This window comes from Sebastes fasciatus, chromosome 2 (genome assembly GCF_043250625.1).
Source record: "Sebastes fasciatus isolate fSebFas1 chromosome 2, fSebFas1.pri, whole genome shotgun sequence".
In the NCBI taxonomy this organism is placed as follows: Eukaryota; Metazoa; Chordata; class Actinopteri; order Perciformes; family Sebastidae; genus Sebastes; species Sebastes fasciatus.
The window spans coordinates 24,761,655-24,783,772 of record NC_133796.1 but is presented as its reverse complement, the minus strand read 5'-3'; the positions used below and the strand labels follow the sequence as shown (position 1 = coordinate 24,783,772).

At 41.5% G+C, this 22,118-nt stretch overlaps 1 protein-coding gene across 6 annotated transcripts in view; it reads right to left on the bottom strand.

The window, feature by feature from the left end:
- Positions 1-222: 222 nt before the first annotated feature.
- Positions 223-22,118, bottom strand: part of LOC141755828 (LIM domain only protein 7-like) — a 32,697-nt gene continuing 10,801 nt past the window's right edge. For 2 of the 6 annotated variants that reach the window (XM_074615078.1, XM_074615086.1), the window contains exons 7-25: positions 20,064-20,177; positions 19,820-19,970; positions 18,992-19,145; positions 14,346-14,405; positions 13,475-13,643; positions 12,597-12,745; positions 11,589-11,760; positions 10,823-11,440; positions 8,785-9,129; positions 6,600-6,714; positions 5,722-5,883; positions 5,424-5,599; positions 5,242-5,305; positions 2,478-2,503; positions 2,246-2,353; positions 2,041-2,130; positions 1,126-1,306; positions 855-899; positions 229-281 (exon numbers count right to left, since the gene is read on the bottom strand). In XM_074615078.1, the coding sequence (XP_074471179.1) occupies positions 1,196-1,306; positions 2,041-2,130; positions 2,246-2,353; positions 2,478-2,503; positions 5,242-5,305; positions 5,424-5,599; positions 5,722-5,883; positions 6,600-6,714; positions 8,785-9,129; positions 10,823-11,440; positions 11,589-11,760; positions 12,597-12,745; positions 13,475-13,643; positions 14,346-14,405; positions 18,992-19,145; positions 19,820-19,970; positions 20,064-20,177 (2,784 nt within the window). In that variant the 3' untranslated portion in view covers positions 229-281; positions 855-899; positions 1,126-1,195. Of the gene's footprint in view, positions 282-854; positions 900-1,125; positions 1,307-2,040; positions 2,131-2,245; positions 2,354-2,477; positions 2,504-5,241; positions 5,306-5,423; positions 5,600-5,721; positions 5,884-6,599; positions 6,715-8,784; positions 9,130-10,822; positions 11,441-11,588; positions 11,761-12,596; positions 12,746-13,474; positions 13,644-14,345; positions 14,406-18,991; positions 19,146-19,819; positions 19,971-20,063; positions 20,178-22,118 lie in introns of all 6 variants that reach the window. The other 4 variants (XM_074615123.1, XM_074615107.1, XM_074615096.1 and 1 more) reach the window with 4 other exon arrangements.

Here is a 22,118-nt window from a genome sequence, read left to right as displayed (position 1 = left end):
TAGATCGGCTCCTTGTAAAAGCTGCTGCTGCGCTGACGTATCCAGCTGTTGTCGGTCAGAAGCTGAGTCCTTTTCTTCATCTCCTCCAAAATCTGCTGCCTGTCTTTCTCAGCATTGGACTTTCCTTTTCTTTTCCTCTCATCACCTGAACCAATCAAAGTTTGGGGGGGTCAGCCCAGTACATCACCAGAACAGAGGTGAATATCATGACAGAGAGGGAAGACTAACCTCTGGTCTGTTTGTGGGGGCCAGCTAATGCTGGGGTTGACAAGGACTTTGCCCTATGGGTGAAAAAACAGACAGTCCACATTATTCTACAAAAATACTCATCTTTGATAAAGATTTGTTTTTAGGGCTGCAACGAACGATTATTTTCTCGATTAAATTGATTGGTTGTTTAGTCTATAAAATGTCAGAAAATGGTGAAAAATCTGTGCAGAGGAGTAAAGACACCAGAAATTATTTACTTTTAAGAAGCCGAAATCAGAGAATTTTCACTTTTTTTTTCTTTAAAAAATTACTCTAACCGATTAATTAGTCATCAAAATGGTTGTTGGCAATTAATTTAATAGTTGACAACTAATCGATTAATCGTTGCAGCTCTACATTTTATTTTTTTTTATTTTGCTTTTAGGGGCTACACTAAACTGGTTGCGTGCTGATGTTTGCTTGAGTTGTAAATAATACCCACCTAATGAAAATAGCTATATTATGTCATATTAAATATCTTGGAACAAACAATACTGTGTTACGTTTGCACACAAGCAGACAGGACTAGTTATAATATTTAGCTTTGGGCGTAAAAGGTCCTAGAGTAGTATGTCTAAGTCATACAGAGCTAATGTTGTTCTGACCTGTGTGCAGAAGACAGCTTAGCAAAGCCACAGGAGTCCTCAGCCCTGAGGTGCAGCATGAAAAACATGAAGGCCCAGCCAAAGCACAGCAGATTCAGCAACAGCAGCAATGTAAAAGAGATCATGACAAGTCATGTTAAAAAATTGCGAAATAAAGTTCCTCAAACTTTCATTCAATAGTAAGCACAATAACTGCACATGCATGACACTGTTAGACCCAGAAAGGATGGATAAGGAGCTGACAATATTGAGGAGAAAAAAGTTGAATTACCAGGCTTGTTCAGAAATCTTGTCACGCTGCTCTCCTCGTTCATTACTTTGAGGTTTTGATCCTGCTTCTTTCACTCATCTCGGTCAGGGCTCTGCTCTTCTTCGCCTCCTCCTCTGGTTTTGCTCATCAATCCATTCACGTGGAACTGGGCGCTGGCAGGGCTCTCAACAAAGGTGTTCTGCTTCAAAATCGAGGTGATTAAAGAAATGACACTATAGAAACCATGTAAAGCACTGAAATTGAAAGTGGGCCAGGGACCCTCTAATGAATCCTGTGGGATTCCTAAAACCGTATTGAAGGAAAGCAGAAGCCAGAAAACGTGCGTCTAATTAGCAGTAAAGGTGTAGCAGGTTGTATTTGTTCCCGTCAGCACAGTAATCACATGTGTCAGAGCTGCTGATCAAAAATACCAACTCATATTTAACCAGTCTAATATCATCACATCATGATGTGGGGAAGATGAAATATTAAGATCTTGATAAGAATTAAAAATTATAATAGAGCATGCATCATATACTTCCATCATACTGTTCTAAACCATTATACACATTTACAATTTATTTTAATTAATTCATGTTAATTTCTGATTTCTGACTAGAACAACTTGACACATGTTGCTGAGCAGCATCTCTAATTAGTCACGGGTTTCCCAGCTTTTAGATGATGTACACCACTTCTATGTGGCATAAACTGCTGACCTGCTATCTCCCCCTATACACCCCCCGTACCTCCCTAAAAAAGACAAAACTTGTCTATTGTGGGTCTCAGAGGGTTCATGCACACACAGTGCTTGGGGTAAACTTTTTCTATGGTGACTTTATAGAGGAAAATCTCATAATATGTTTTAAGATCTCTTAGTTATAATTAAAAATGTTCTGCAGCTTGGAAAAGGCTCAGAGGACCACTCGACATTACCTCTGACTTCCTGCATAACTCCCCCTTTGCATCTTGCTGTGCCCTCCGCCACTCTGATTCAAGTCTCTCCTGATCCCGCTGGTATTGCTCCTGAAAAAAAAAAAACGAGCACACACACATTTGCATTTAGCTGTAAACTTTAGATGAAGTTAAAATGAACAAGGACTGTGCTGTGTAGTTCAGTGTTGGGGACACAAGTCTTCACCTGTAGGAGGCGCTCCTGCTCTTCCTGCCATTTCTCCTGGCGCCTCCGATCCTCCTCACGGTCCCACGACCAGCTGGATGAGGAGGGGCTGAGGGATGGCACCTGGAGCTGGTGATGCACAAACAGACTGTGTGGCTCAAACATGATCACAAACTCTTTCAACACACATACGCATAACTTATGTTTGAACATGCATACAAACATCCTTTGATCAAGCGGTGTGGTAACTCACATCAGATATTGCAGATTCTGAACCTCCTGTGAGAGAAAATAACAGGTCAGGAGAGAGGACATGATACAGTAGCTCCTAAAGATGATCAAGGCCACACATACGCCACACAAAGGTTGGGGACACATTAGAAGACTGAGAAACCAAAGCATTTTTAAAATACACTGGATCATGAATTATGTATTTGTCTTTTTGTAAGTCTTTGCCTGGTTTCGAACTAGAAAAAAACCCTCATACTTCGTTTATCCTGCTGACCTCTGACAAATGTTTTACAGCATCTTCCTACGTAGCACCAAAACCTTTGGGTGTAGCCAGAAACAGTATGAACATTAAGTATACAGCCCTGCTAGATGCCTCAGTTGCTACGAAACAATGTTCACTGAAGACCAAAATACAACCATGTTGGACAAAATGAATTGTTGTTTTTCTCTTTGTAGAGCTTTACCTGCAGGACTGGCTCAAACATATGTTCACGAAAGTGTACCTTTTGTACTTTTTTGTGTCTGACTAAAAGCGACAACAATTTCTGAAATTGGTCCAGTATTGAGGGAGAGTGCTGTAGACGGCAGCTGCTCACGGGCTGCAATATGGTGCTATTGGGGCAAGCTGGCACCGTCATTCACATCCACTAAAAGTGCTCGTTTTTGCCCTGACAGGCTCCGATTGTTATAACAAGTGTCTGACATTATGGAAAGAGTCTCGCTCAAGGAGAAGTCTCGTTCTGAAATCTGGAAGACAACGGTGGAATAGTGGAATACATCCGTGGTGGAAATGCAGGGCAGTTTGTTGTGTTGGAGTACAGAAAGTGCGTCTTAGTGTTATCTAAAAGATTTTCAATGTCATGGCTGAATATTCAGATGATTTCAACAATGTGGATGAGGTCTTTGAGTTTGATGGCACACACACACACACAACGAGACTTCTCCTTAAGCGGGACTTAAACACAATAACAAACAGACCGGATCAAGAGAAAGGTAAGAAAATGTTTTATTTCTCTGTAGGGTCCTTTCCATAATGTTGTCAGACACTTATAATAGCAATCTGAGCCCATCAGCGGCAAAAACAAGCACTTTTAGTGAACGTAACACGTTACATTGACGCTGCTCACTTGCCCTCGCAGCTTGCTTAGCTTCTGCCGGTTACAGCATTATCCCTCAATACTGGACCAATTTCAGAAATTGTTGTCCTCATTGGTCAGTTAGACACAAAAACATAGGGTCCAGGTTTAAAAATACCAAAGTTACCCTTCAACTATGAAACGTCATATGGTTCACATGTGGCGTGAGAGGTCGACAGAGCTTAACTACTCAGACTAGACCTGACCAAGGATCAGCAAGTCTGTATGTAAATCAGCTCACTAATCTGCGAACATATCCCCACCTTAAAGCGCACAAATACTGAAAAAGAGACAGTTAAGCAAAGACTTAAACATGCCTTAGTAAATAAAGAAAAATGGTAGTCACACTTTGCATCACAACACAAATCCGCTTTGTTCATTTGTTGCTCCACAACAACTAGTTTGTTGCTCAAAGTACAGTTTAAAAACACACACGCCCACAGTGCAAACATTTACCACACAAGTAAACCCATGAGCTGAATCCCGCCGAGCCTGAAGAGAGAAGCCATTGTTGTAGGACACACATTGGATTCATTAACAACCACAAAGGATAGCATTACACATCACTCATTGTGCAAAAGAATGAGCAGTAAAAGAAGCATTTGTTGCTCATCAGATATGGTATGTTATGGACATGATCAGTGCTGTCAGCTCTGTGGTTGTGAGGTAAAGTTGTGCCAAGATGAGAACCATTTTTTGCCCCAGTTTGCAAGCGCCGTTAAAATGCTACATCTTTAATAGTAGCTAAGCTGCATTGATGAAAATACTGTTCAAGTACGAGACTAATATTATTATAGTGGTATAAAGTAAAAGTTCTCATCTGATCACTGTGCATCTTCTGATTCCTTTTAAATCAGCAGCCCTCTTCTTAGAATACTACTAAAATACCCAATAATTAACCAAGCCAAGCACCAGCCACCAAGCTGCTACCCAAGAAGTCTAGAGGCTCTTTCACAAGCCATAGTCCATTTGGTTAGTCCGAATCAGGGTGAAATTGATACTTTTGGTTCATTTTCTATTTAGTCTGGTTCGGTTTCACAGTGCACAAATTAAAATGGATAAAATAAAAAAAATATATATTTGCTGAGGGGCATGTTGGAGGGAAATATTGCTGTCGAAGTGTTTTCACTTTGATATCTCTTCTCCAGTTTATCTCTATTTTATTGACTTTATTTAGCATATCCTGTATGTTCTCTTCGGCCCAGATGTCAAGCAAACATTAGACTTCTGCAGAAGTCCAAGTCAGTCCTCTCCCACTCATGTTAACCTGCATTTACCTGTTTCCATCTCAACTTATGTCCACACAGGAAGCCTGCGTTTTGGTTTGCTTAGAAACCAAACCGCTTGCGAGAGATGGTTGTTTTGGTCCGCACCAGACTACGATTACTACGTTTACAACCGCCCAAACTAACCGCACCAGAGTTCGATTAAAACAGACTACACGTTGGCTTGTGAAAGCTAAAGTTCAAACTGGAATTTTACCTTTCTGTTTGAAAAATTCTTCCCTCCTTTTCTGATTTTTCCTAATAATATTACTATAATCTACATTAGGAGGAAGGACAGATAAGGTGAACATTACATTATTACATACTGTATCTGAGGAGTTAGATGTTCGTCATGTGCTATTGCAGACTTTATTCTTGTCATTACCTTTACTTCTGGCTGTCCTGTGGCTGTCAGCGAGCTCTCCGTGCATGACTTTACCTTGTAAAACCTGGGGAGGTGAAAGAACATCACTTGATGAGCATCACTTATCAAGCTGCACTATCAGAAGCTTTGTGCATCCATTTTTTGAATTGAAGCGATAACAGAAGCGATAAAACGTTGCTCACATTGTCCGTCTGCCCGTTGGATTTGGACGCTTTCCTGACTGCGGTTTCTGTAGAGGCACCACTGTTGGCATGGTGATCAGGGCAACCTATCAGACCGGGCGCTGTGGCGGTCAGATTGAGGGTCATCCTGCTCTGGCCTGGCTGGTTGTGATGACCTCCGTCACCGGTGCTCCAATCTAATGAAAACAACCAACCATCAACGCTAAGGCCACACTGTTACTGTTCGTGACCACCGGTTAGAAGTTAGATTAAATTATTACAAATAATTAAGGCGGTAAAAGATGACTCATTATCTTACCCTTGTTGCCATAGCGCCGGATGTCCATGGTCAGACTGCCGTTTTGCAGGGAGGATGTCATTTTATCCTTCCACTGGATGTAGTTCATGTGTGCCGCCGCAACTCCATTAACAGCCACAATCTCATCGTCCACACACAGCTGGCAAAGCTCCGCTGGACTGCCTGGGGAGGGAGGGACAGGCGTCAGGGAAATGAAGAAAGATGAGGACAGCAATGCATAAAAAAAAAAAAAAAAAAAATGTACCAGCTTCAGAAGTGATTTGTTTAGCACCGACTGAGCTGCAGTATTGAGGACAAGGTTGCTGTTCCAAGTTGAAAAGTAGGCCAGTGAGCCAAAACTACATCGCTGCGAGTAAGTGACACCTCTCTCACTTCTGATTAAATATTCATACTTGAGGTTTAAATCACTGGTTTCATTTTATAGGTTGTTTTGTAGTTTTTAATGCACACAAAATAAACATCAACATCCTAATAACCATGTCATGTATGCCATTAGTCAAAATCTATAAAGACATTTCTCTTTTTCAGCATTAAAAAGAGACTTTTTGCTCTTTTCCAGCTTTGTCTTAGCTCAACAAACAGTCTCAGAAACCTAATTTTTGTGTTTCGATAGTGACCATTTGTCTCTGCTCTGTCTGCGCTGAGACCTGTCAGTGTTTTGAATTACTGTTCTTTTTGTAAGAGCAGGATGTTAGAACAAATTTACTCTTGGAGAAGCAAAAAACAAACAAACATTGAGAGCACAATGTAGCACTGCCATCCATCCCTGTCACTACAATGTCCTTGTTTTACAATACAAGGTTCAAAGCAAAAACTCAACACTGTCAGCTTAATCATAAATTTGATGTTAAATTTTAGCAATGCAGCGAAAGTCTTACCAGGTTGAATGGATTTGACTGTCGCCCCGGTGGAATCCCAATGAGTCTGGAAACCAAAGTCTGGTCTGCTGTTGGGTTTAAGAGTGAGGCTCACTCTCATGTCACTGTGATCCACCTGAAACACAAACGTAAAAGGTGACACCCTGTGATCCAATGTCCTGTTCTTCCTGCTGGAAACTAGACCCTTATAGTAAGAGATACACACCAGGGAGGAACCAGTTTGTTATGTACAATGTGGTGCAATCATCACGGCAGCGCTGCAACAAATGCCATCTTTGTGAAGTTTTATTGTTGATTTCAATGCTACGTTCATGTTTGTGCCTTCAGTTTGTGCTGGTTCACCATTATAATGAAAGGCGTTTCTTCACCCCTCATTTACTCAGATAAGGAGGGCAGAATATTAAAAACACCTCACACACACACTGCGTAAAAAAAACGGAACATTATGAGCTTGAAAAAGATAAGCTGGTGACTCAGCGTATAAGCACGCTTTAGGCCTTTTAGGGCTAATACGGTTTAACGGGCTGCACACCCACACAGGTGTTTTCACTTACTCTGCTGATTAGCGGCTGATTCACCTGTGTGGGTGAAGGAAGACACTGCAGGAATATAAATGTTTGCCGTTTGCTCCATGTCTGTTTACCACACTAGATTCCAAGTTTGACTTGCTGTTACAAAATATTAATGTTTTTGTTTCAGCTACTAGCTGCTCATTTCATAAATAAGAACAATCATTAATTACAACATGTAGATTCTGGATAGCTCTTTCTCCTCCCTGATCATGACATCTCAGGCAGTGAAAATAAGAAGTCATTTATTTGTTATTTTATTTGTCATTTATTAAAGAGGACCTATTATGCTTATTTTCAGGTGCATACTTTTATTTGGGGTTTCTACTACAATATGTCTACATGCTTCAATGTTCAAAAAATATTTTTATTTTTCTTATACCGGTTGTGCTGCTGCACCTCTTTTCACTCTCTGTCTGAAATGCTCTGTTTTAAGGCCCTGACACACCAAGCCGCGGTCGGCCGTCGGACAGTTTGGGGTCGTAGGTGAGCGTCCGTCAGCCTAATTTTTTGGTGTGTCCCGCATCGTCGGCTCTAATCTGCCAATGTTGGAGTGTTTTTGGCCAATTCATCATTTTGAAGATGTTGAGAGATCGCTCTGATTGGCGGTTCAGCTTAAGCGAATCGGTGCACGAGAAGAGAAATGGGTGTGAGGAAAGCAAACTAACGAGTAAAGTCAAGAGGAAAAACACAGAAGGCTCTTCTCATTTTTCATCTCCATCTCCATCTCATCTGATCAGGACGGACCCGCCGATCTATGTGTATTAATTTCTCCTCCATTGTTGTTGTTGTTGTTCAGCACTTGTAGCCTACATGCAGGATGTGACAGTTGGTTTTGTGGTATTTGTACCGCCCCTTCTCCATTGTGATTGGGTGGCTGGGTAAAAAGTGACAGTGACGAGTGCTGCGTTTTACCCAAAGTTGAACATTTTCACTATCGGTGACTACAAAAAAAAAAAAAACACCAAATGTGCAGCACTTAGACACTCGATGCCTCGTCACGCTGCTGGCGTAGCGGTTGCAGCGGTTGCTTGCCATCCCTGCGGTTGGTTTGTCAATAGCGTGGTATTGCAATATTGCAGTTATTGCAACAGCCCTAGTTCAGTAGCAGTGTTTCTGTAGGGGAGAGTAACCCCCTTTGGTGTGGTCTTTGGGCTTTGTAACATGGACAAAAAAACTAAATAACACTAAAGAAAAGGGAAAAAGCACAAAAGCATAATAGGTCCCCTTTAAGTCACAATAAATATTAGCAGATAGTGATCAGTGCCTGATCGCCTGCTCAAAGTAAAAATCACTTAAAACTACTAAATTACTCTTGTTTTGTTTGTTATTATTTTGTATCTGTTTTTATTTATTATATGTTCGAAATAAAGTCTTTCATTCATTCATTCATACTTAGAAAAGTGATTATTTTTCCATCCATTTGCCTGTGATCTTCTAATCTAACAGTGGCTCATTTAGCTTTTCTATTGATCAACGGGCACCGCCACAGACCGATAATTGATTTGATAATCCCTGATTATAAAGAGTACAGTTTGATCAAACAATTCAACAATCCTAGATGCATCAACATATACACAGTACAAATGCTGTGTGCTGAACATAATCTAACATACCTTTGGAAGGTCAATGCTTGCGGTAGATGGGAAGGTCGAGCTTTTGTTGTGGTGTGTCTGCGGTTTTGAATAAGGCTGCGGTAGTAGCTGGGTGTGGGTGTAGGGCTGATGGTGGTAGCCATTGGTCTGGAAGAACGTCTGGCTGGAGAGAGTGGCACATTTCACCTCCTCCCTCTGCTCGGTACCATTCTGCCTCGCCTGGTCGGCTTTCTCCAGTCTGATTGAAGCCGGCTGCTGACCCGTCAGATAGGCGGTCGCAGTCTGTCTTTTGAGAGAAGATTTGGTGGTTGGAGAAACAGATTCCTCTTTCTCATTTTTCATCAGCAGACCCTGGTTGTCGTCTACCTGGAGATTAACAAAAACAAGATGTGCTCAGACGGACAGCACCGACACATTTGACTGACGCATTTACTCTGCACTTGACGTGTTGACTGTGCTGACGTAAGACAGGTGGTACTGAATGTCTACAACCAACAGCCTCATATGAAAATAAAAGTGTGTAATCTTGTAGTGAGTTGACGCTGTTCACAACGGTGCAGCAGCGTTTCTATTATTAATGAGGTCGATCCAAGAAAACAAAAGGTAACACAAGCTCACTCACATACAGTACTCACAAACAGGAAATGCTCTCATTACATTAACTAGCTTGAGCCTATTTGGCTGACTAAACAAGTCCCTATGCACCCTCCTGAGCACCAACTGTCCATTAAGACAGAATTACAACCGTCCACACTGTACAATAAAATCTGCAGGTGGCAGGTCCTTCTACTTTAAAAGCTCCGACACACTCATTTTCACCCGGAGAGAGAGTCCTATACTGTTTATCCCAGTCCCAGCACCATATCCATCACCAGCATTTTGAGAGCGTCTAGATTTCAAAATTAGACACTTAAGCCTGTAGGAATCGCGGGGATGGGCTGTTGAAAAGTGACCATGTTAGAAAGAAATATCCATTAGACAAGTGCTCCAGGTTTATCTGAGAGAGATAGAGAGGGATGATGGTAGTCATAAAAACAATGGTTAACAGTACTGGTTAAATGTTTTATGTACGCCTACTAGTATGCCAAGAAGTTGCCACAAAAATGTATTATTATCATCATCAACACATATAAAAAGACCAACATAGAGCACAAAACTAATTAATTAAAAACTCATCAACAAGCCACACCACCAGGCGACATGCTCTTTTGTTATGATGATCATGGGAGTATTTTGAGTTGATCCCACTTGCACTGTCCTGCTGATGTAAATACTTGTTAGCGTGCCAATGTGTATTAATCCACAGCTGAAAATAGTCCCAGACAAATGCACTAATTACTCCCATTTGAGTAAGGATTGCTGAAAACTACAGTGCCCAGCTGCTTTTGGAAATTATTTAGCATACATACAAATTTGCATTATGTCTTTGTGACCCGTTTTAAAAGATGGTTTTGGTCTTTTCATGGAATTTTTCGACAGTAACAAAAATGTAGACTAAACACCAAACTTATTCTTTAAGCCTTTACTGTACCATGAAAGGAAAACAACTATGGATACCATTTTGTTAACCGTGTTAAATGCGATATTGGGAGCATTTCTATTGCCTAAGCATGGCTCTCAACAGCTAACGGTGCTAATAGCACTAACGGTGAGAACAACGGCAACAGAGCTAACAGTGTTAACCTGGGGGGGAACTGGAGGGTGGGTGCTACTGTACACTCTGTGACCACGTTGTCGGTAAGGACGCCATATGAGCGCAGTGCAGAGCGGCAGCCGTGAGCTAGCCAGTGGGGTAAGCTCACATGCTCGAACATGTGCTAAAAAGGCACACGCGTCTGACCGGCTATGTCAACAAAATGAGGAGAATCTCTGATTACAACACACACAGAGGGAGGGTGACTTCATTCTCTGCTCAGGTAGACATTACTCCTCTATATCTTTACATAGCAAATTGTTGTTTGATGCAATATTAATTCTCTGAATACTGTATAGAGAACATTTAAACTCCAATACATTCATAGAACAACAGTGCTATAGCTGTGATAACCAATGAACTCACATTGCACAGTCTCGGCAGCGAGGACATCCTGGACTGCTTCATCCCAAAGGGTCTGGCTGTGATTGCAGAAGAGAGACGAGATGAGCCCTCGGACCTGCGGTAACCACGAGGAAGGCTGGCTGAGCCGGACCACGACCCAGCTCTGGACAAGTACTTGTAGACGCCTGCAGCCTGCTGGCCTCCACCTTGCTCTGCAGCTGGTTCCCAAGATGCCTTCTGGCTCTCTTCCTGGGACTTGTGGTTGTGGTGGGGCAAGTCCTCCAGAGCATCAACTCCTGCCGGATTAACAGCATCGGGGATGAAAGTGGGAACTTTTGGATCAACGCAAAATGGAAGTTCCTTGTGACTAGACATGGATTCAGCCCTGGTGTTGGTTAACTTTGTGGTTGTGGTCAGAGTGGAGATTTGGTTTGTAAAAACATTTTCTGGCTGGGCCAGTTCAGATGTGGGCTGGAGAGGAGCAGGGCTGCCCTGCGCTTTGACTTGGGTCTGGGAGCTGAAAGGGCAGTCGGGAGAAGGGGTGGTAACTCCTGCTCCATCTGAAGCCAAGGAGGCAGCCTGGGTCTCCTCTTCCAGGATGTTCCCATCAGAGGCAGGCATGGCTCCAACCGATGGTCCCTGAGAATAAAGAAGTCAACACAGGCTGGAGATTTGGTAACATGCAACTTTTCTGTTATCACTTTCACTACAATTATACTAAAGGCAACACAACCAGGGACACTGATTAAGGTCAGGGATGCAAAACAGAACGTAACTGTAAACGTACCTGCTTGTGGGGGCTTAGTGGAGCTGTAGGGCTTAAAGGTGCCTCAATGGCGTAGCTGCGAGCCAGCAGAGCTCGAGTATGTGGCCGGAGATCAGAGCTTGAGTATTTTGATGGAGGAGAGATGGAGTAAGGACGAGGGGCAGGGTAATGTCTGCGTGGTGACTGCTGGTCTCTGGGGAATTGGCATGTAAGGAAAGAGGAGCCAATGTAATAAAGGAAGCAGAAAAGATGGGGTGGGGGTGGGGGGATGTGTGTCATATTACATGAGTTCACTGTGGCGTACTGAACAGTGAGGTCAGCAGCTTTTAATCAGTGGGCAACCTCCAGTTCTGTTAAGTGAAGCCAATGAGGAAGTGTCTTAAACTTGCATTCTTTCTAATAGCCAGCAGGGGGCGACTCCTCTGGTTGCAAAAAGAAGTCTGATTGTATAGAAGTCTATGAGAAAATGAGCCTACTTCTCACTTGATTTATTACCTCAGTAAACATTGTAAACATGAGTTTATGGTCTTTATCGCTAGTTTCAAGTCTTCTTCAATACAGCATGATGTTCATTTAGTAAATTATGGTCCCATTTAGAGTCAAATAGACCATAAAGCAGGGTTTGATTTAGGGCGTGGCTACCTTGTGATTGACAGGTCGCCACCACGGCGTTATCCGGTCTGGGAGTTGTTTGTGTTTTTGTCTTACAACTTTAACCCTTTCACAGTGTGTTTTCAGTTCATGAAAGTTATTGTAACACTTTGGTTGCCTAAAAATGTCTTATTCAGCGTTCGATTGTACTTAGCTACACCTTCTGGTTGCAAAAAGCCAAGATGGCAATGGCCAAAATGACATACTCAAGGCTTCAAAACGACAGTCCATAAACCAATGAGTGACGTCACGGTGACTATGTCCATTTCTTATATACAGTCTATCGTTTTAATACACACTTTAAATAAATTGTTGGTAGCAACAGGGTTCGGAAGAGTTAACATAACATTTCACATTACATTTGTAGCAGGAGCATACCTCTTCAGCATTCTGCCTTGTGCTTCGTTCTTCTCAAATTTAATCACAGCCCCATTGGCCATCTGGTTAATGACGTGCTCTCTGTCCACTGATTCCCTGCGGAGGTCAGAGTTGGTGCTTCTGCGATGATTCTTCCACTTTGTCAAGTCCTGAAACAAAATGCACAACAACACGATAACCCCGTTACTTTTGTTCATATAACTTCAATGTAATGTTATAAATATTTTAAGACTGAAAACACATTTTCTTTCGAGTGATTATACTCTGGAAAACCATCCATTTGTTGAGATAGAAAGTTCATTCTTCAGTACCTTTGGAATGGTGGTAGACAAAACAATCTTTTCTCCCACCATGCACTGAGAGACTGCTTCTCCTGCTTTCCATAAGAAATGAGTGGAAAGCGTTGAGACGCCCTCCGTCACCGGATCTAGTGGAAATTCGCGGTTACAGCTGCTAACGCCGCCCCGACCAACGGCGCCGTTGCGGATGCGTAGCACCTACCCTCCGGTTCCCCCCTCAGGTAAAGCGCTTTCACAAGTGTTGCTATTGTTTTCACTGTGAGCGCTGTTAGCATAGTAAGTTACAAGCCACCGGCTCAGCCGTTGCCACGTTGAGAACCGTGCAGACGCAATAGAAATGTTCCCAATCTCGCATTTAGCACCTTAAGGACTGCCACAATCAAGGTACAGAATAAACTTTAATTTTCAATTTTTAAATCAACATGGAAGAAAAAAAAAAAGATCAACTATAATTCCAAGACATCTGGGCAGATTTTATCTGCTGAAGAACATGGGGAGCTTTTTCAGCATATCACACTAACAGCAACTAAAAGGAGTGTAGTGTAGTGAGATTGTTTTGTCAGACTTTTCCAGACTTACATCATGCCACTTAGCCTCACTGTCCTTGGCAGCAACGCTACACCTCCGTTTGTTTTCTTGATTGCACTCCCTGGCCATGTCCATGTCCTGGTCCAAATCATAGATGGTGTTCCCATCAGGAACTTTACGCACCGGGTACACCATCGGGATGTCACTGAGTGATTTGCTCCTGGTTCAGACAGACAAAGAGGCAGGAAAATGGAAATAAATAATGTATATACAGAGCAAAGAAACACCGCAGCAACACCATGTAGCAGAACAAGCATGATGAATAGCAGTATTGCAATGCAGCGCACACTAACGGTTACTTTCAGACACACACACACACACAGAATACACTGTACATCACAAGCCAGTACACCACAGTATTAACAGCTGCAACACGACACATTCTGCATCCAAACAACAGAATCCTTAGCGAAGTGCGAGCAGGAGAGTTGCATGCAAGTCAAGTAACGCAGCAGTATAAATGGCAACAGATGTTGCTGTCTGGATAACAGAACAGCCATGACTTGTAACAAGTAATAGCACTGCTGTGGGCAACAGAGGGTGTCAGATGTGACATTCAAATAACTTACAGCAGCAGTTAGCAGGTGGTATATCAAAACGGTGACATAATTTGATGGGAGGAACCGAGCCTGTGATTACAAACAATCCTGTAGTTTGCCATAAATTCTACTGTCAAGTCTCGGCCCAGAAAATTAATAGTGGGAGGTATGCCAAGTGCTTCATCTTTATGAAAAGGCAAATGTTTGCGGCGTAATTTCCTTTGTAGGTGAGCTGAATACAAACAAAAGCAGATGAAGCAGCAACAAAGCAAATATGGTGCGGAGCAATCTCAGACACCTTCGCTCAAAACTTTAGGACTCACCAAATCCAGCCAGGGTTGACCTGAAATGGTCTCTCAGGTCTGACCTGGATTTGATATGCTCTACAGAACCAAAGAAACAGACACGGAGACCAATGAATGCCATCATGCTTCTAAATATGAAAGGCACCTGGTTTTTACAGAACTAACTAACAGCATAGTAACAAATGATGAAGGCTAGACATGACAAGGTGCTAAACTAAAATAAAAACATATATTGAAGAGACATTGTATAGATTACTTCGAGGCAATGGGCCTTCATGCAAGAACATGTTCCTATTCTTGTCTTAACTTTCTTACTTTTTGTGTGCCACATCAGATTCAGGAAACGCTCCTAACTTCAGATAACTGTGTAAATGACCTGCATAAATATGATGAATGCCACCTGTGCATTCATGAGAATTGTAAATCAGCATAATTAATACCCCAATGATACCATATAAGGCCATGCTTCCTGCCCCATTCATCTGTCTCTGCCAATATATCAGCACACTGTCTACAGACACTCTCTTACAAGGGCCTAACGTACATCCAAAAGAAGTCAGCCATGACGCACCTGGTTACACTTCCTGTTGACCTTATGATATACAGAGACAAATTAACCTTCAATTAGTGCATAATTTAAGTCATTTTGTAGTTTGAGATGTTCATATTGATATTTTAGTGTTATACTACAGCATCAATGGTTAATTTAAAGTAATGATGATATCGTTAGGCTATATGAATACATTTAAAATTAAATTATACTTCAAATTGTAGAGTCAAACAGGATAATAACACATTGCTTCAAAGTAGTTATTGTACAGTTTTAAAGCTAGAGTGAAGATACTGGTATCATATGAAACTAGAAAAAAACCTAAGGAATCCATTGGTACCAATCATGTCATTCTGACTTGTTGCAAAGGAGGTTAAATAACGATCCAAACGTCGCTAAATTTTGGCGAGGAAAAACTGTCATGGCCATTTTCAAAGGGCTCCCTTGACCTCTGACCTCTAGATATGTGAATGAAAATGGGTTCTATGGTTACCGACAAGTCTCCCCTTTACAGACATGCCCACTTTATGATAATCACATGAAGTTTGGGGCAAGTCATAGTCAAGTCAGCACACTGACAGCTGTTGTTGCCTGTTGGGCTCGAGTTTGCCATGTTATGATTTGAGCATATTTTTAATCCTAAATGCAGTACCTGTGAGGGTTTCTGGACAATATGTGTCATTGTTTTGTGTTGTTAATTGATTTCCAATAATAAATATGTACATACAGTTGCATAAAGCAGCATATTTGCCCACTCCCATGTTGATAAGAGTATTAAATACTTGACAAATCTCCCTTTGGAGGTACATGTTGAACAGATAAATCCATTAGTGAAAAACTAATTTCGGATAACAGCAGACTATTGCACAGGACTCCTACAACAGGTCTGGAGTGGACCACTCGCAAACAATGTTTGTGCCTAAGAAAAAATGCAAAATACGAGAAAATTGGTGAATGCGGCAAGTTCTAAATCGCTCATACAAGCCACTTAAGATCGAATCTGTTCGTACGAGTGGTTCTTGTATGACGCCCATTGTTATCTGACGGATACAACACATATGCTCTCAGTGCCACAGCTGCAATACAAACCTACTGAACACACAGAAGATCTTGGCAGAAAGAATGTGTTTAATACACAATATTTTAGGCAGTTCATTAACCCACTTTGACGCACTTCCATTTATCCAAACCAAAGCCAGAAAGTAAACTGGAACACATTAGCGCTGACACAAAAGGCGTTATAAATTACATGATTCTGTGATGGCTATCAAAGCATGACACGACGCATGAGTCATCCGTTTAACCATTATGAACTAATGAGTCACTCAGCATGACGCTGTTAAAAAGTCCTCACATAGTCAGCACTGTAATAATAAAAAGGTGCCAGAGTAAATGCCAGATAATACACCGTGCAGTAGTTAGGAAAACATTAATCAGTAACAAAGTCAAAGCATTTTCCTGATAAAACAGGGCAAAATTTGCATAGCAAATTGAGTACTTTGCTGATGGATTAGAGGTTTGCAAATACGAATACTTTGGGATAGTGTGTTATAGCTTGTGTCAACAGTGTGTACAGTTTGTGTGTCAGTATGTGTGCATTAGCTGTGGATCTTCAGGACATGAAGGGTGAAGGTTCAGGCTTGGGAGAACGTTTCTTAGAGACGGTTTTGAGGCTCTCCAGATGTGGCAGAGATGTTTGTACAGGTTTGCTCACGAGCCAGGAAATGAAGTCAAACGCTTCCTCGGAACCCAAGAACCCAACGCTTTATGGCTACAAGGAATAGAAGATGCATGAAATGAGTTCATTATTAACATCAGACTTTATATATAACACAGGATGTCTTCTAAGGAGAAGAAATTTGCAAGATGTTGGGTTCGGCAGTTTTAGCTTATGTCATCTTTCTTGCAACGTAGTGCTAGCTATTCCCATGTGCCTAGCAAACTAGGATTTAGTTTGCTGGTGTTGTTAAGCTGGATTTAGTAACTACTAATGCTATAGCCAAAAACAATAAATCAACAGAAGACATTTGACCAGATGCCACTATGTCACGCAGCAGGTTATTTTAGCACCACACACAAAAGGTTTCAGGTTAGAGTTCACAAAAGAAGGTACAGTAAGTGCTTCTGTGCTTCTTTACAAGTTACCAAGATGACTTGCTGCTCAAGCAATGCAACTTTTTACACTAAAGCAAACAGCACAACAGTAAAGCTTCAGCTTTGCCTTGTATTAGTGAGTAAAGTATTTGTAAATCGTAAAGCTTTGGTGCCGCCTCGCTTCGTAGAGCAATAAAAATAGCCAACAGACCTTAAGCCTTGCATTTTACGATACCAGGGTCTTCTCTGGGAGCCGAGGTAGATGGTACGCACACGAGTCTCCTCTTCAGGCGTCCAATAACGGGGTAAGAAGCGGTCGTAGTCGGCGTTGTTAGACGTCTGATGAAGGGTCTGCTGCACCCGCCGCAAATACAAGTCATCTAGGACGGGGTCTGCGTCGGTATAATCGTCCTCCGAGTCTTCCTCACACAGAGCTCTCAGGAAAAGCTCATCAAAGGAACACTCGGGAGGACTCACAGTGAGGTGGGGTTGAGGAGGGACAGGGGCATCTTCAATGCTGCAGCAAAGAGTGGTATATACCCACGTCTATGTTTATGATGATCACACAGACTTCACTTTGGATAAAATATGAACACCAAGTATCACAGAAACGATCTCTGAGCTGCTCCAAAATGTTAAAAGGCAGAAGTGTGGTCGATGATTAATGCTTGCAGGCAAATTCACTGATTTTTGAGGAGAAGGTTAGGGTTATGCAATGCTTTTCAACTTCAAGGCAGCAGAGTGGAAGGTAGTGTGGTTGAGTAATTACGGAGCCAAGCAGAGCACCGTCGACACGTCGGCCTGCCTCATCAGATATTATATAGTATCATCTACTTCTGAAAAAAGTTAATGTCATTTGTTGAGCAAGACTGATGTTGAACTGCAAAGACTAATCAATGAAAGTATTAAATTAATTGCCAACTATTTTGATAATCGATTATTCAGTTTCAGTAATTTTTAAAGAAAAAAAGTAATTCTCTGATTCCAGCTTCTTAAATGTGAATATTTTCTGTTTTCTTTACTCCTCTATGACAGTAAACTGAATATATTTGAGTTGTAGACAAAACAAGACACTTGAGGACGTCATTGGGAAACACTGATTGACATATTTCCCCATTTTCTTACATTTTATAGACCAAACAATTAATCGACAGATTAATCAACAATGGAAATAATTAGTTGCAGCCCTAGAATGAATTTTAAGAAGTATTTTTAAGCTTGGATGTCGTCCATTCAGTGTTTGTAGTCGTATGTTTTAGAGTGATAATAAAAAAAAAAAACTTCCTTGCCCACAAAAAAGGGTATTTTAAAAATGTTAACACAACAAGAACACTGACTTGCTGTCGCTTTCACAAAACAAGTGGTAAAAAAAGAGCTCTTTATCAGACATCACTCAGCAACTCAGTCTACAAAGTAGTTCTGATGTAATTCTGATGTAATTCTAGCAGGAAAGAAGGATTAATACAAGGCTTAAATACCATAAAGATAATTACCACCTGGTAGGTGTTGTGTGAAAGTGACTTTGTCTGCTTGTTATGGCTGCGTTCATGAACGCATGCCGCTCTGCATCATTGATATGAGCTTGATAATGTGAAGAAACTCCAAACTGTCTGAAATCAGTCTTTAACTGATGTGACAACCTTGAAATTTGCCATGATATAATAATAATGAGTTTCAACCAAGAATAATCAATGATAAATATTATTGAACCCAGTTCTCGCTTCACAGCAGTTTTTGCCACATTACAATATTAGAAAGAAAGCCGAATACTGCAGGTTACTGTTGAGACTCGGGAATAAAATGATCTTTTCTAGGGTATGTTAAAGTTGAAATTCCACATAAAAGGAGGGTTATATATGTGCAAATACAAATAAACACAGAAAGGAAAACTTTAAAATCCAGTGAAGAATTAAATGTTAAAGAAAAATAAAATGTTAACAGTCCTTTAGTAGATATGAATAAGTGAGTTAGTGGCAGGAAGTGAACTATCCGTGTACAGTAACTGACACATGTACAGTACCTGGAGAGTGGACCAGCGCAGCACCCCACGTTCTCCTCCCGTCCTTGTTTTCTCCGAAGGAGCGGCTGTGGGATATAACTTTTGTTTTGCTGGGTTGAGGGCTGTGTGGTCTCCATCTTGAACACCTGCTCAGCTTCTGCGTCACTTCCACAACCTTGAGACCGCACAAACACACATGGAAAAAATGAGAATCGGAAAAGATACAACTTTGGAGAACAGGGAGCTATCGGAGGCGGAGCGTACAATAACCTTTAGAGGAACTTTAGTGGGTGACTGAGTCTTCACACAGCCAAGCATTTTGTCCTCTCCCATCACACACACCGTTATCACCACAGTGTGGAACTTGCCACAATTTATCACTGACGTGCACGAAGACGAAGCACAGCAGACAAATGACACGTTGAGTAAGAAGATCAGAATGTTGTTGATCCAACAAAATGTGGTTGATCAAGCATAATAACACGGCTGCATATCAACTTATCAGAGTTCATGCATTTTAGATAAATACATTTCTGTTCCGGCGTGTTGTTTTTGCAGATTGACAGTAGCAGGTAGATATTCTCAGGTAAAAAAAAAAAAAAAAAAAAAAGGTGTGTTGATATGACATGTCTTCAACTGCAGCAAAAGTTGCATCAGCAGAGTTAGCCCTAACAACAGAAACTGCATCAAATCAACTTAAAGCAGAAAGTGTCACTATTGGCCACATTGTTTGATTACCAAGTGATTTCAGCAAATTACAGTAACTATCTTTTACAACCAAACAAAAAAAGGAGTCACATATGTACAAGTCACTGACTATAAGGAGATTTAATGCACCGATAAACACACCTTCACTGTTTGGGCGAAGGGCTCGGGAGTCCGGAGAGTCGATGCCGTCCACAGAGAACTGCGTCTTGTAGCTCGCTCTCGTGCGCCGACATTCCTCCCTCTCTGTGTACCAGCTCTCTTTCCCAAGCACATTACTGCCCTCATCTAGAGCCTGCATTTAGAAAGCAGAGTTAATGTTAATAATAATAATAATAATAAATAAAAAGGAATACAAGTGTGTCAAAAGCCTAGAAGAGCAGCTTACCTTGGACAAGGCCAACCCTAACAGCCCTTCAAAGGCCTTGAAGTTCAGCTGAGGACCATCGTAGAATGAGTCGAGGTGAGCCTTGCGACCCAACCAGTAGATTGTGATGAGAACCTGAGAAAGCGTGAACAAACAAACGTCACCGACCGCACACACAACTTCCTTCTCCCTTTTCTTGCTAAAATGGAAAGTGTAGGGTTTCCTATGAATTCAATTTTTTTTTTAGCATTTCCTCACTCCATCTATGGGTGGCTAAGGCACAACATGAAATGCCCACCCTGATCTAACTCATCTACAACTCAAAAGCCAAAACCACAGAGAGATATTTCTGATGTTCAATAAATTACTTGTGGTTTAAAGTTTGGCAGATTAGGATCTAGGCCAACATAAACAACCAGAATTACCACCTCGTGGTTGTATGCCTCCGCCAACCAGTCAAGTTGCTGTTTACGTCCATGTCTGTCCAAAATGTCATCACTTCATCATTTTATCCTGTTAGACGGTTGTGTGAAATTGTCATAATTAGCATATGAATTCTTGAGTTATGGCCAAAAACATGTTTTGTGAGGTCACAGTAACTTCGACCTCAGACCACCAAATTCTACTCAGTTCATCCTTGAGTCCAAGTGGACGTTTGTGCCAAGTCAAGTCAATTTATTGATATAGCACGGTTTAAAAACAACCCGCGGTTGACCAAAGTACTTTACACTGTAAAAATGAAAAAGGCATAAATTGACAAATAACGCAAATTCCCTCCAGGCGTTTCTGAGATATCGTGTTCACGAGAATGGGACGGACGTGAGGTCACAGTGACTTTTGACCACCAAAATCGAATCTCTTCATCCTCAAATCCAAGTGGACGTTTGTGCCAAATTTTAAGAAATTCTCTGGGACGGACGGACAACCCGAAAACATAATGCCTCCGGCCACAGCTATCGTGGAGGCATAACAATAGTTCCAACTAACGATGCAAAGCAACAAATCAATGAAAAGTTACGACGATAAGAAAACACAGATGCTGTTAAGAGGTGTTAACTGTAGATTCTTCTCTGGGGACCATGAATGTCTGTACCAAATTTCATGGCAATCCATCCAGTAGTTTTTTAGATAATTCAGTCTGCACCAAAGTGATGGATTAAGTCGACTGATCGACATTGCCACAAATTGTAAAGTTTCCTACAGCATCGGCCACAAGAAATACTGGCGAGGCCAGGCGCGTGGCCTTCATGAGACAACGCCATGGGACCGAATGCTGTTGACAGTCAGTCAGACACACACCTGACACCATTAGTAAAGACGGCGAGTAAAGGCCTGTGAGATATACACCTCTTCCTGGCATTTTGTGGTTTATTATTTCAGCAAGCGAAGCGTTGGACACAATTTATTTATCATTTGCCTTGAGGCGAGGCACATTATTTGACGAACGGCCTTTCTCCTTGGCAGAGCAGCACCCTGTGTTGCAAAGGGATTATCCACAACACTACGTGTCAGAATTTCTCCATCTGTATCTTAACAAAGTCATCATAGAGCGGTCAGCAGATTGAACACATCCACGGAGGGCCTTGAGAGATTTGAATCAGTGAATAAATATTTTATAGCTCAATGCATATTAGATGAAAAAGGTGAGAGGTAATAAATGCCTGTGTGGATTCCCCATTATGCTTCATCGGTGTCTGTAGCGGCCACCTTACCGGTCATTTGAAGGCATTCACTGAATACAGACATTATCTCCATCACCTTAGAGTAGCAATATAACCTAATAAAGGGTTGCTTTCACATTTTTCAGCACCAATTATGTACAGAGAGCCACTGTAATAAGCACTAGCAAAAACAGGCAATTCTGTTGGCTATGTTTCAATCATTAAATGGAAAATTGGTTTTATTTTTCCCCTCATTTGTTTACCTGAGAGTAAACAAGCATCAAGTCTGAAGCACATAACAGGATGCATTCATTATTCTTTAACAGCTTGCCACCTACCTCATGACAAGGAAATCATTACACTGCACAAAACAAGTCATCATATGTTAGTGCTATTTAATGGCGCCATTTGCCAC